General features: G+C 39.6%; 1 protein-coding gene across 5 annotated transcripts in view; it reads left to right on the top strand.

Moving 5' to 3' along the window:
- Positions 1 to 13,474, top strand: part of kdm4c (lysine (K)-specific demethylase 4C) — a 30,768-nt gene extending 17,294 nt beyond the window's left edge. For 3 of the 5 annotated variants that reach the window (XM_085277026.1, XM_085277024.1, XM_085277025.1), the window contains exons 15-22: positions 181 to 257; positions 632 to 687; positions 810 to 918; positions 6,645 to 6,839; positions 9,270 to 9,440; positions 10,247 to 10,366; positions 12,122 to 12,214; positions 12,360 to 13,474. In XM_085277026.1, coding sequence (XP_085133152.1) covers positions 181 to 257; positions 632 to 687; positions 810 to 918; positions 6,645 to 6,839; positions 9,270 to 9,440; positions 10,247 to 10,366; positions 12,122 to 12,214; positions 12,360 to 12,527 — 989 coding nt within the window. In that variant the 3' untranslated portion in view covers positions 12,528 to 13,474. The remainder of the gene's footprint in view (positions 1 to 180; positions 258 to 631; positions 688 to 809; positions 919 to 6,644; positions 6,840 to 9,269; positions 9,441 to 10,246; positions 10,367 to 12,121; positions 12,215 to 12,359) is intronic. The other 2 variants (XM_085277027.1, XM_085277028.1) reach the window with 2 other exon arrangements.
- Positions 13,475 to 15,406: the final 1,932 nt, after the last annotated feature.

The following is a 15,406-nucleotide window of genomic DNA, read 5'->3' as shown; positions in this document are numbered from 1 at the left end:
GTACACCAACTCTGTCTTTTGTTGTGACATTTTGTTTCCTTAATAACATAAAATTATCTTGCCATTTACTGTCAAGTCTGCTGTTTCTCTCCCAACCCATTGACACAACAGTTTAATAGCATTTGAGGAGTCAGTGAGTATTTTTGCTACAGATTTTTGATCCATCCCTTCTTACTTTAGGTTGTTACGGTGTTTCTGCAGACGACATCAGTGAACAATGGTCATGTGATCGCTGTACCGAGGGAAACTTTACAGCAGTAAGACAATTTTATACCTTTGATTCAAGTATGACTGTGGTGTATAAGGAGAATAGCAGTGCTATCCTAAAATTTTAATGTGAACTAGTGTTAAAATGATTATACGTTATAGCTGATGATGATGGCTCACCCAAAGATCTGACCCTAGTCAGAACAGTCAGTAATATCTTAAAAATATAGATGACCATATTCATATGTGGTAGTTGACACACTGCAGTGTGATCACTGTATACAATAAAGACAACTAATTTTTTCTTCTTTCTGACTATTTAATAAGCAGAAATATCTTCCTCTGTGGCACGTGTATAGATTTTGGTGACTAGAAGAAAAATATCTGCATTTCGTCTTTCTCACTCATTTTTCTCTTTTCCCAGGAATGCTGTCTCTGCAACCTCAGAGGTGGCGCTCTAAAGAAAACCCAAAACGACAAGTGAGACGAGCTTTTGTTCTGCGATTAGCTCTGCACACTTATCCCTCATCTCTAGAGCTCAGCCAAATGAATTGTCTGGGTATCTTAATCATCACAATGTATTAATTTGTTTGTGTGTATAGATGGGCTCACGTGATGTGTGCAGTAGCATTGCCAGAGGCGAGGTTCAGCAATGAATCCAAGAGGAGTCCCATCGACACCAGCAGGATCCCCATGCAGCGATATAAACTGGTGAGAACACACAGACACACACCCGCACACCACACACACTCCTTGAGGACTGTCCTGGTCTAATTAATGAAGTGTTCACAGTTCTAATTAACAATGTGAGACGAACATGCCCGCAATCAAAGCTAGATAATTAACCACTGGTGGGTGGGAGTGGGGGGGTTTGTGTGTGTGTGTGTGTGTGTGTGTGTGTGTAAGTGTGTAAGACTCTGTGTGCTGATGTTTGTCTATATGTGTGCAGGTGTATGTCTGCCTCCCTGAGTGCATGTGCTTGTGCATTTATTAAGTGTGTATGTGTTTGTTTAATGAGGGAGCTGCAGTGCGTCTCAGCAGACCTGACATGTTGCCACTATACTTAGCTTTCTGCTGCAGGCACTGTGATAAGTCAGCAGAAAGCAAAGTGTTGGAGAAGCACATCCTCACATAAGATGGATCACAGAGATGGGATAAGTTCAATTCTTCTTAGAAGCATATGTAATAAATCACAGTTTAGGACTCCTTAAAACAGCTCATGACAAAAGATACATTAATAAATCAGTTTATTGTTCAAAATGGGTTGCGTGAGCTGAAAGTAACAATGATGTGAATACATCATTAATATATATGAGCTGAGATTACAAAGTTATCCAACAAAAATTAAAAGCCATGCTCAATTTAACACTGGCCGTTGTCCCTTCCAAAGTTGTGTTTGAATGCAGTGATGCGCCACTTCCAGCCCTGCTGCTGTTTTTAGAAGTCTTGTTTTGAGCTTTCGTTACAGCACAGCACAGCTGCGATGGCCTGAGGATGTTACAGTAAAAGTCCATGCCTTCACAGTCACAAAAAAGGAAGAATATACAACACCATGAATGGTATTTAGAAGAAAAAAAGGAAGATGAATCAGGTCTCAGGGGTTTCTAGCTCATAGCCAGAGAACTAGATCTCATTTGTCCCCCGACATAAAATGAAGTTCATTTTTGTCCATAGTCAAACTGCAAATGCACAGATGAACTGGACAGATCTGGGCTTCTAAGAAGGGTTGTGAAAAAGGTAGTATAGGCCTCGGATACAAAGGCCTAGAGACCTGTCAGCAACCATCTGGCAACCTCTGGTCATGAGGGAAAAAGAGGTATTCCCTGATAACATTGCACATGGTTGCTGGAGGTTGCTGGCAGCTACATTGAAATTGATTCCTAAAGCCTCGGCCATGCCAGCCTAGAAACGCGTCAGTGACCCCCTGCTAACCACCAGTCACTTGGGAAAGGTGTGTTTTCTATACCTGGTTGCTGGAGGTTGCAGTCAGGGGAAATTTGGAAGTACCTCCACTTCCAAATTAAAGAAATGGTAAGAAGACTTTTCAGCGTAACACAATGATATCCAGTTTGAGTTTAGTTATCAGTCCCTCAGAAAACGACATCTGAGTGAATAGACTTCAGTTATAACTAAAATGTCATACTTCACCACAGGGAACCAGCATATTTAGGTTTATACATGACCCGAAAATAGTTCAAGGAATATTGCTGCACTGACACTGAATGGGATGCTAACTCTGTGGACACAGTGACATTACCCATAGGGTATTTACAGGGATATGGTTCATATCTTCTCACACCACATTGAAATTAAGCTCATTTGGATATGAAAGCACAAACCACAAAGTCAGTTTCCATATCCGCAGGCTGAAATCTGAACAAAATGAAAATTATAGTCCAGACGGGGAAGAGGCAGGGTGCTCATAAAAGCCTCTGACATGACCTACGTGATGGCCAAAATATAAGTATATGAAGGACCTAAATTCCTTTTAGAGGAAGTGGCACTTCCTTGCTTTAGATGTTAAATGCTTTATCACACAGTGTGCATGAATAACCAATATGTCCTTCACATGTACACCAGTAGAAAGTGTGCGCCTGTGATGCAGACTTTCTCTCAAAGTTTCGAGGATGGCGTACAGACTACCTTTCTGTTTTGTCTGCGTTGTCATTTGTAGATTCAATCCCCGAGCCACGTGTTCTGAAGTTCGCATTGGACCCGTTGCCCCTGCAGCAGCTCAGTACATTCATAATTTACTATCATACAACACACGCACACCGATGTGCACACATACACATTCATAATTTACTGTGGGAATGTTCTTAACGCATGGCTCAACACAGGCACCCGAATACACACTGCAGAAGTCACAGGGGAGAAATTGGCGAAGTTCACACACGCATTAAAACATACAATTATTCTTACATGTTTATATTACTTTGTGATCTAATTGGCATTATTTTATTTTGTCCCCTCCCCTGCCAATATATGTACATAAGTGCTCATTTGCAGAAATACGAACACAGATTTTGCACACAGTGCATGCCAGCTAGAATCTTGTTATGCTGGCCTCAATAAGTGGACTAGACAGTCGGGCCAGTTCATCTGTGCAGTGCTGTCCATAATGTAGGAGGTATGGGAAAAGGCTTTACGAAATGTAGGCCAAGTTAGTCACCGAGAAAAGCACTGACTGCTTCTCCCTCAGCTCAGGAACAGAAAGGACAAGAAACTTCATTATTAGGGGGGTGGGGGAGGATAAACTTAGGATTTTCATCCCGTTTTAAAAACAGCATTTATATTGCCTTTTGGTTTTCTTCACAAGAGGAAAAGAGGGTAGTCTCTCACTATACACAATACCTACTGATCCCCAACTGATATCTGCATTAAGAGGGCTAAGCTGATAATTGTAAAGACGAAGCCAGCCCTGCTGTAGAGGTTAAATTTAATTAACGCTGAGCCAACTAATTAGATCAGTTATTGATTTGTTCAAATAAATGAACAAAGGGCAGTGGCTTAGCTGATAAGGACAGAGACTTTAAGAAAGGTTCGTACTTGCGCAGCGTCACCTTCTTATTTACCTCTCAGATGCCTTCTCTTGTTTCTGGGCATCATCACATCCTATTATATAGAAATATACACAGGGGAATTAAACTGTCATAAGGTGCTTTTGATATTGTATTTTCTTAATATTTCAACACGTGCTGTTTAAACAATATGTAAACAACAATATTATGCACAAGATATAGCAATGATATGGTAATTTGGAACCTTTTATAGAAATAGATATTAAAAAACCAGCTAATTCCCACTTAAACTCACTGAGGCACTGGAACGTGTCTGCATATAGACGTATTACATGTCGATATTATAGCATGGATTTCCGGGGAATTAGATTAATGAATAAATTACTTTCAGTAAGATGTGAAACCAAGCTGCAAAGACAGAAGCCAGGGCAGGGAAGCGAAGAAGAGAGCGTAGATGGGTGTTTTATTAAGAGCAGACTAGAGAAAATGGAGTGAGATGGAAGGCATGCAAAGGGGGTGAAAGAGGAAGAGGGAGCGAGTGGGGTTATAATGGAAGGCATGTCGTCATATTTTCCCTTTCGTTGGAGAGGACAGACAAGAGAGATGCCACAGTAGAGGGAACTGACTTGATGGGCTGTTTAGTGCAGAAACCCGAGAGATAGTCTTTTACAAAATTTCGCTTCAAGTGTGTTTGTGCATGGATGCATGGCAGTGTTTGTGTGTAGGATGTGTATGTGTATTATGCTCGCCAGTGTGCAGTTGTGTACTCTTCACAGAGCTTAAACGAGGAAAGAAAATACCACAACATACAGATTGAAGCACTTTTTATTTGTGGAAAGCGTAAATGATGTCATCTGATTGGCTTAAGTTGAGGGTTTCTTTGTATTGCAGCAGTCCAATAACATGTTTCTGTTGACTATTAAACTGGGGTCTCTCATTTTATTTTCTGCTATCAATGACTTGTTTACACTACCGTATCCAATAACAGCAGATTTCACAGAGATAATTTTTTTGGAGCACATATTGGCTTTAAATTATGTTAGAGGTTCACGGCACAGCTGAGCGGTGATTCACTTGTCACTAATTTGCTGTTTTTCCTAGCCAACCTTTAAAGTCTGGAGTGGAAATGCAAATGTTAAATTACTTTATTTTATTTTTTTTATTTTACACCAGACATGGGTGCTTTAGTGAGTAAGGTCAGGTTTCCTCCACAGCAATAAAGGCAGTCACTGGGAGTAGGTGTATTGTGCAGTAGTTTGCATTTGAAATTTAAAAAGGAGAACATCCGACTGAAGGGCTTCCATTTACAGTGTGAATTTTTATTTATTTATTACCCTTGGGGTAAAATGATTTTCCCTTTGTGTAAATAATATCTTCAGCCACTCTAAGTGTGTGTAGGATGTTGCTGTCCATCACAACTTCCTCCTTTCATCTCTGGAAGCACAGTATTTCATGTTTTCTATCAGTGTCTTTTGATTTTCTATATAAAAACAACAACAACAAATGTACTAATTAACCAAAAAGTTTGATCGTTGTTCATCGTTCATCAAACTGATGTCAGCAGTGCCAAGATCCAAAAGTGGTGTCGTGGAGATATCCGATATGACGGTCCAGTATGAGTCAGCAGCTGCTGTTGGAAACTACTGTTATATAGATGATATGTTACTTGTCCTGGGTACTGATCAAGAAATCTTTGTTAATATAAAGCAACACAGAGCTGTTTTGGTCTTTTCATTCATTTCTTCAAAGTAACTTTGGTCAGGATGGTGATAAAGCAACAGGAAGATGGAGTAAGTCTGGTGCCAGACTGCGACTGAATGGCTGTTACATCCAGTCTGTCATGGATAATACAGCATTTTACTGATACACTGGTGAAAATCGCAAATCTATTGCTGTCTGTTGCAAATCTGTCGCTGTCTACATATACAGAAATGAACTATTTAAATTCAGAGTCCAGCTAGAACATCAGTTTTGACACTGTTTCAGTAATTCTTTCACAAATAGTGACATTAATTTGCAAAATGATATAAAGATACTCAGTGACATTGCTTTTATATAAGAATATAACTAGAAAATAAATCAGCTGGCAACCAGTTGAGTTGAGTCCCCATCTGCAATTATAAATTAGATGGTAGTTTTTTGGAATCCTTTGCTAATCTGTCTGAGAGTGATTGCAGTCAGTCTGAGCTGTACTGGGATTGTTGCCTCCCACAATGCGACCTGTGCAATTATCTTGTGTTGTCCACAAGTTGAGGGTGTTGCATCCTTGACCTCTGGGCAACAAGTTTTTCACAACATGTACTTGCAATCAGTTTCCAACAGCAAAAAAATTCAATGCAATCACTGCAACCATCAAGTTTTCTTGGTCACGATGAGCTTGGCCATCTTATTCATACTTTAGTGTTATTAAACTGTTAGCAACATGCTTTTAAAAAGACCATATATTCTAAAAGCCAAGAGTGGCGGCCCAGCTGTTGTTTTTATGTGTCTTTAGAACGCAAGCCATAACGATATAGAGGACAAATGCTCCTGTTGTAACGATAAGGCTAGAGATTTTATTTATTCGTTGTGTATATTGTTTTGGATAATTTCCAGTAAGGCTTGAAAACATTTTGGTAAAGACGTACTTAAAGAACATGCTTATTGTTTAAAAAATGTTTTTTGAAGAACACTTTGACAGCATTTTAAATCTAGTTATATTGAAACAAAACAAGCTGGATACAGTCTAAAAACACCTTTGGTTTGTCTAAAAGCAGCTGCTGATCGTTCTAGACCACTGGCCATTTTTTGGTTCTTGGCGTCTCTCAATTGTTTTTATAATTCCTTTGCAGTAATAACATTTTCCCAGCTTTTCGTGTGCAACCTAAGTTAATTCAGGCCTATTGACAGTTTGGTCTGGTCCTTATGTGTTTACAGAAGTGCATCTATTGTCGTAAACGCTGTGCGGGAAAGCGGCACTCAGGGGCTTGTATCCAGTGCTCATGTGGCCGGTGTCCCACCTCCTTTCATGTGACCTGTGCCCATGCTGCCGGTGTTATCATGGAGCCCGATGATTGGCCGTATGTTGTGTCAATCACCTGCCATAGACACCAGTCGCGGAGTTCGTCAGCTGTAAGTTATAGGACAGGTGTTTGCTACAGCTGATCTGAACCAGTGCCCGGAATAAATAGACATATTATTGTTTTTGACACGCTTGAAATAACTGACTCAATTATAAGCACTTAATAATTTGTGTTAATGTAATTAAGGAAGTGGCACAAATGACTACTCGCCAGATAATTGAAAACAGCTTGTTAAAGGGGCCCCTTTATGTTATGCCTTTGTCTCTGTTTTACCTGTTGCAAATACTACAGCTGAACTGCCTGAATCACCTTGTTTGTAGTCGAGTCTTTCTTCCATAACTTATACAGGGCACTGTGTAACAACACATCGGCGTGATGCGTGCACAGTGGCTTGTTTGCACTCAAACAAAGAATGAACAACTACTATTTCCCTGCTAGAGCCTTTTTCTGCCAACTCTAACTCTATATTCTATTAATGAAGCACACCAAATGTTCTGTTGTTGGCTGCAAGAATGAACATAAGCATGTTCATTTACTCTTGGCATAAAAGAAGATGAAGATCCAATGGATTACTTTTATTTCTGATGTGAATGTCTCTGCAACACCAGGAAAATCCTTACACTTTATACTGTGTTAGCGTGGGATCTCCTCCTTCTCTAATGTACATGTTCTGTATTTTAATACAAACAAGCTCATAATAAATCATTCAATATTTTGTTTCAGTTAAAACAAATAAAGCGTAAGATAGTAAACTAATGTCCCCACTTTACAAACTGCTGCTCTGCACAACATATTCTCATTTGACCCCAAATAAAATTGAACTTGTGGAATTCCCCCAAAATTGGGATGCTGTGTAAAATGTAAATAAAAACAGAATGAAGTGATTAAAAAAAACTCAAAAGTTTATATTTCGTTCACAATAGAATAAAGAAAACATATGAAATGTTAAAACTTAAGACATGGTAATATTTCATGAAAAATAGCAGCTCATTTTGAATTTGAGAGCAGCAGCACTCTAAACAATCTCTTAAAACTGGGGCAAGGGGCAACAAAAGGTTGGAAAAGTAAAAGGTGCTGAAAAGAAGTAGCTGGATGAACAATTTGCAACTAATTACATCAATTGGCAGCTGGTTAGCCGCATGATGGGGAATAAAAAGAGCATTGCTAAAAACGATGTTTATAATTTGTGGAACAATTACAGAATAATCCTCTATAGTTCATAATAACAAAATATTTAAAGAATCTGGAGAAATCTCTGTGGACAATGGACAGGGCTGAAAAATCAGATTATGTTGGATGCCGCTGATGTTTGGTCCCTCAGATGGCACTTCATTTAAAACAGAAATGTTTCTGTCATGGAAACACTGCTGTCAGAAATCATTGTCTGTGAACACAGTCATTGGGCCATCTATAAATGCACGCTAAAGCTCTATCATGCAAGAAGAAGCCGTATGTGAACATGAGCCACGTGACATTTGGTAAATCATTCTGGTTATAGTCACATTTTAAACGGCGTTCCAGCAGCATTTTTTGTTTTTGGGGGGAATTGCGGTAGTTAATGTAGTTTGACGTTAAGTATTTACTGCAGTCACTTGTAGGTTCAAGTTCAGCTCGTTGCTTTGTTCACTTGCATCATCTATAATAATGCTGGTAACTGAATTAAACGTATAAACTGAAACATTGTCCATGACAGTGCGGTTAGTAGTGCAACATTATGCTAGAAAAGGAGGAGAAAAGTGTGCAGTAAGTCTGTTTTGTTTTGGGTTTTTGTTTTTTGTTTTGTTTTTTGTTTTTTGTTTTAGTTTTGGGCATTTTTTTTATTTTTATGGATAAACCAGCTTAAGACACAAAAGATCATTATTACTGAGTTCAGTTATTTAACAGTTATTCTACTGGAACAGCCGTACAGAATTAACTGCTCGTTTAGAAGACTAATTGCTGTTTTAGAAAGTTCCCGCTTTAAGTGAGCGCAGCATACATTTGCACTGTGCCACAGTGGTGTGAGTGAATGCCAGTATCTAAAATGTCAAGGATGTACTTTCACAAATGAGTTCTTTGTGCTGGTACTGAAGAAAAGTTTTCTTTGGGGTCTTGTTAGAGCTGATGCCCAACTTACACTTAAACTCACACTAATTTAAGGTTTCTCTTCACTATGCTGCAACTAACTTGCATGGTGCAATTTCTTCCCTTCTAAATGCAAAGATAACAACCATACTCTGTTCGTACTGAGCTTAATTAAAAGTAAAAGTTGTACCTCGGTACAAGAAGCTGTCAAGATGACTTGAGAGACAGATCTATAAACCTGATTGTATTAAAAGCAGAGATTTGGGTATCAGAGCCTTTTATAATGCAAATAAATCTAACAGAACATTTCAGTTGTCACTTATTATATAACATTGCTGTACCCCAGTGGAATTTAGTTTGACTTTACTCTGTATTGCCATACATTAGTCTAATTGCTACTCTCTGTCTACACTAGAAGCAGCAAGCAAACCAAGCTTCTGTCTCACTTGGCCAGACGGTGATCTCCAAACACAAGAACCTGCGCTACTACAGCTCCAAGGTCACGCAGATCACCTCCCAGACGTTCTACGAGGTCATGTTTGATGATGGCTCTTTCTCTAATGACACGTACCCCGAGGACATAGTGGTGAGGATATGTTTAATTAGACGCACACTCAAGAGGTCACTGCGTAGTTGTATGAGGTCAAACCAGTTGTTTAAATCCCCCTCGTTAAGAGGAACTTCTTTTTCTCCTTTGAAAATATGCTCTAGTGTTTCTCATTGTAAATCTTTCAGCGGGTTTCTGAAAGGGCCTTTCAGAGAAAAATACAATATCGCACACCAGGGGTTTCCATGGGAGTATGGAAACTGACAGCTAAACGTGTGTTTCTATATTTAAGAGCACATTAAAGTTAAGAGCATTCAGTCCTGAGCCTCAGCTAGCTACCAAAGATATTGTATATTACACCAAAATAACTGAATGTGTATGTTTTGAAGCCTTGTGCTTGTTTTGTTAAAAAGCTATGTACACCTTAAAGCTTGTTGATTGTCTAGTGTTGAAGCCCCTTACATAGAAGACAAGAAAACAAGTTTCTCGGGGATATTCAGTGTGTCACGGTAGCACAAAGCATTCACGAGGTCCTGCTGTCTGAACACTGAAACAAAACCATTTGCTCTTTACATTACCATAGTGTCTCAACCATTTTGGGCTGAGAAGTTTTGTATGCAGCTTTGAGTTTAGATCTCAACAGCACTCGACTGTCAAATTCTCGACTATAGCAAAAGCTGTTGTCAGTCCACTTGAGTTTTTTTTAGCAGGTAAATATATCAAAGGGAATTACTCTCTTTAGCAGTTATCCTGACACCCACTTTGAATGACTTCTTCTGTCTTTTTGAAATTGTTTTGAAACACTTAGACACTTACAGACCATCTACTACTCTCTTGTATTTCAGAGCAGAGATTGTGTGAACCTGGGTGCTCCTGAAGTGGGGGAAGCTGTTCAAGTAAAATGGCCTGATGGGCTGTTCTACAGTGCCAAATACCTGGGATCCAACGTCTCCTACATGTACCAGGTACCTGAACATGCGATCCATCTGTAAACTACTCAGTCACGGCAGCAGTGAGTGAGCATGGGAGAGAAAAACAAATGGCCACGTTGTGCTGAATAGACTTTCAGGCATAGTTGCAGGTCAAAGCGGCATAGCAGTAAATTTGTTGAACTCCCTCAACGCTGACGTTGTCAATGTCCCCTGGTCTACGTGTGGACAGAAAAGACAGGGGGATTGAGGGAAGCGCTGAAGTCACGATGATCAAGAGGAGATTAAAGATGACGGGAGGGTAAAAGACAGACGTAGGAAGCAAAAGCTGTTTGGACATAGAGATAGAAAATGGGGAGAGGGGGAAAAAGATGGAGAGTGAGCAAGTGAAAAGTGACGGAAGAAGAGAAGGAGGTGACAATCTGCATTATTCAAACTCACTGAAATATTAACTAAGCTAAGACTCATGCAGCTTCCATTTAAGCTTTATTTAGGCGAGCTGGGCGTTAACCATTACTTATGCACAAATGCACCTGTGACGCAAAGACGGTTTAATATAGGTCAGATTAAGATGGGAAAAAATGGCTGGACAAGAACTTTCCATTGTCAAGGTGTATTTTAGAGATGAAGCCCCTGCTTTTTTTCCAAGAACTCCAGCGTTAATGTTTAAAGAGCAGAGGTAACATGAAGATGGTCTTTATTTGATCTTTTTTTATTAGAGCTAAGGGGTGGAACGGCACACTTGTGCATTCTGGCAAAAATGTTGTTAAAGTGAGGGGAAAGAAATTCTTTGTGGCCTCTTATAGTCTGTAATAATGGTAGCCTGAAAAACACACAGAAAAAAGCCTGTGTTATATAAATGCCTGTGTAGGTTCTCAGCTATCCAGGTCATGGTACTCTAAGGAGCTTGGATAGAAAGCAACTGGACTCCCACTGTGAATGACCATCATTGAGCAGAGGGGGTGGCTTATGACACCACATTCAATTTTAAATTCAATTTCATTTATATAGCACCAGTTGCCTGAGGGTGCTTTTTATTGTAAGGTAAAGACCTACAATAATACAAAGAAAAGAGAAAATCTCAAAAATCATATGACTCCCTTTGAGCTAGCGCTTTGTTGACAGTGGGAAGGAAAAACTCCTTTTAACAGGAAGAAAATGCCAGCAGAAACAGCCTCTCTGAGATGCGGCCATCTGCCGCAACCAAAAGCCACTAGCATCTGCTCTCTTTTGGATTTTCTATTAGGTGTTTTTAGTACCTGCTTGGCCAGAGTTCCAGCTGAGCTGAGCTGGAATCCAAACTCGGACTCCTTCACAAGAATCAAAACCGCCATTTTTGAAGCTCGGCAATGAGGGAAATGCTATTTTGACACCTGGGCTCATGTGACAAGGCGTATGATTAATAGTAGGGTTTAAATACCGGGGAGACTCCAGCATTGGGTTTTAGATCTGAAGAAGCCTCTTGGATGAGAGGTTTAATTTCTTCAAGAAACTTTAAGAAGTCCAGTTGCCTTCTTTCCCAGCTCCTTAGACTGTTCTGCATTATTAATGCAACAAACCTACAGATACCACCATATGTAACTGCAGTATCAAAGATGATTAAGTAAAAAATATTTAGAAGACAGTTAAATGTAAATAGGAGGGGGTTTTTTTGGCTTTTTTTTTAAGCAAAAATGTTCAGTAAATTTGGTGGCAAGATTTTGAGTGTGCATGTGCATGAAAACTGTATAAATGCAACACATTTCTTTAAAACCTCTTGGATAGCTGCTGATTGGTTTCACCTTATCTCAGGTGGAGTTTGAAGACGGCTCTCAGGTGCTGGCCAAAAGAGAAGATGTCTACACCTTAGACGAAGACCTCCCCAAAAAGGTGAAGCGCAGACTTGTAAGTATTAGATTTACAAGATTTACACATAAACTTTAAAAGCATAAGTTTCAAACTTCATTGGCATAAACAAACAGAATATTCTCATGCCATGTGGAACATTTTGCTATTACTCATTGGTGCTTTCTGATGTCTTGTTTTCTAGTCAACGGCCTCGAGCATGCGTTTCCAGGATGCTTTCTTCACCACGCAGGGGGAGAGGAAACGACAGAGAACGCCAAATTCACGCTTCCAGAAAGACTATGTGGCCCTGCCAGGCCTCCGTACAACTGCCAAAAGCACATGGGAGCAACGCAGCCACAAAGGGAAATGAAGTCATGGAGAAGCATCAATGACAAATGAATGCACTGAGTTAACAGTGGATGTAGAGGGGAGCTTGTTTGTGTGTGTGTGTGTGTGTGTGTGTGTGTGTGTGCTTGTAAGTTTTGGGGATTTGGGGATTGCTATTTACATCTTAACTCTTGCCCACACAAGTTTCCTGTGAAAAGTTCTGAGGAAATGATGTAAAGGGGGGTTGAATGAGGTGATGTGGATTAGGTGGATGTTGACTTGCGTGTGCTTCTACATTTTACATCAGTGACTGGATGGTGTAACAGGCAGGGGAGGAATTTTGATTGGACTCTTACAGAATGGGTTAACAGAGGGCATTGTTGCCTCAGTTGCCTAATGCTCTCACAACCGTCAGGGAAATTAATTGTGACTTATAATGGTCACATCACCCTTTTTTGGAATAACATTTTTTGCTTTGTACATGAAAACTTCAAAAAGCGATTTTTCTAATTAGCCCACATACGGTAGCCTTTTGGGTGATCTTTTAAGTTTTGATTTTCAATGTTTACGTTCTTTGCCTGTAGTATTTTCCTCATGTCTTACTGCATGTTCAGCATCGTCTCTTAACTGCTTCTGCCGGGCCGAGTCCAGTTACGCAAGAATGGCTTCCTCTCTGCCCATTTTTTTTTAAAAAAAATTCCCTTACAGATAAAAAATAAATAAATACATATGTGAATTGTGTAATTTCAAGTTTAAAAGCATTAAGAAAAATGACCACGTGCTCATAACTTCCTGTGGGGAAAAACAGACAGGAAGCCATAGCTTTGTGTTGGACTTTTCGTCCAATTAACGTGAAATGCTACTGTTGCCCTCTTGAATGAAACACATTGTTGAAATTATTTAAAATTTGTATTTATTTTTGGCTTGCTATAGTTAAGCTATTGCTAACTGCTGTAAGGAAAACAATAAAACATTACATATGTTTTTCTATTCAGTTTTCAGTTATTTTAACTCCAAAAGAAATGATAGTTTAGGAGCCACTGAAAAGCTTTTCAAAGCTATTATGAACACAAATACTGAAACAATACCTGGGTGTTTAATAGTATATGCATTAGAGTATACAATGTAAGGTTTTAAAACTAGTGATAGATTACGGGTTTGTGGGCATTGCCACTAGGTACTGACATTAAATCATCTACAGTTGGGGAAAAATAAAAAGCCCACCTCTTGATTCATATGTGTGTAGAAGCACCTTTAGCAACAATAACCTGCAGCAGTTGTTTCCTGTATCACTTTGTTAGTCTCTCACATTGTTGTTGAGGAATTCTGGTCCACTCTTCTTTACAGTGTTGCTTCACTTCATTGAGGTTTGTGTGCATTTGTCTATGACAGCTCTGTTAAGGTTCCACCACAGCATTTCAGTTGGGCTGAGCTCTGGACTGCAACACCTTGATTCTTTTCTTTCAACTCTGTTGTACATTTGCCGCTGTGCTTGGCATCCTCCCCTATTGCATGACCCACTTCTGGCCAGACTATCAGACAGCTGGCCTCACATTTGATTCTAGAATACTTTGGTATACAGAGGAGTTTATGGTTAATTTGGAGACTGCAGGGTGCCCAGGTCGTGTGACTCAAAACAAGCCAGATGCAACTTTGCAAACATAAGCTGTGCTGCCGTGTTCTTCTTAAAGAGAAGAAGCCTTGTCCTGGCATCCCTTCCAAACAAGCCATACTTCTTTAATCTTTTATACTGCTAACTGAGGGCTGTACACTCTGAGATGTACTTCTGGTGTTTTTTGCAATTTTTCTGAGCAATGCACTGTCTGACCTTGGGATTTATTCCCAGGAAGACTGGCGAGTGCCTCGAATGTTTTCCATTTGGAAATAATCTTTTTCCTAGTAGAATGATCATCTTGAAATTGTTCGGAAATGGCATTATAACCTGTCCAGATTGATCCGCAAACTTCTGCTTTGCAGAGGTGCTCACACTTGCTGACAGTCAATTAAGTGCTGCTACTTACCCTTTTAATTCCAGCACATGACTGCAAAGAACCATGTGAAACTTTCTATTTCACACAACTGCAGAGTAGATGAAAAGAGGCTGATGTCAGGAAGTCATCACATGATCAATTATTGTCTTCAGTAATATCACTGAATTTATTTCAAACCATTATTTTTGTCATGCTCTCACCTCTTGGCACAGTGGTTTAAATTTGTTATGCTTTCAAAGATATAACAGTAAATTATGTTTAAATATTAAACTTTTCTGATGTGTTCAGGTTTTCATAAATGCTTTTAGAAACCAAAGCTTCAAGTGCAAGTCAGAAGTACCGGTTACATATGTTTAATCTGGGATACTCTGAACTATGGGGTCAGCCCTTGCAGGTACATACTGTATAAGGGCGCCTCACACTGAACGATAAGGAGCAGAGTGTTCCCAGCAGCTTGGCAGAGCAAACGGAAAGTGAAATCCATGCGGTATCTTAACTGGCTTCAAAAAGCTTTGTACTCCCATGGAAACCACGTCACAGCCAGCTTCAGATGGCTCTTTGTGATACTGAAGCCAAAGCAAGAAGACAAGTCAGCTTTGATGAAAAATGCCAAAAAAGAGAGCTAAACATCCTTTTAACACCGTTCTTTTGTGCGCCCATAATACCCAATCACGCTACCCCTGCTGTTCTTTCAAGTCCTGTAGGACTTTTTTTCTAAACCTTTGACAAAAACATATCCGAGCAGGCCTTTTAGCTGCTGGTAAATATTCAAAGTTATGCACTGGGTGCTGTGCTATTGAAAAGGTTTACTCCTTTTACCAGGGTAGACTTTGTTAGGAGTCTAATGTTTTGGCCAGCTATATTAGAATTTTTGGATCCTTCTTGAGAATAAAGAGGAAAAGTTAAACTGAAGGTTTGAACAGAGAATTCA

This window comes from Mchenga conophoros, linkage group LG6 (assembly GCF_057382185.1).
Source record: "Mchenga conophoros isolate Kocher_MC1m ecotype Shallow Benthic linkage group LG6, M_conophoros_male_GT1.1, whole genome shotgun sequence".
Taxonomy (NCBI): domain Eukaryota; kingdom Metazoa; phylum Chordata; class Actinopteri; order Cichliformes; family Cichlidae; genus Mchenga; species Mchenga conophoros.
This window is presented reverse-complemented; position numbering and strand designations above follow the sequence as displayed.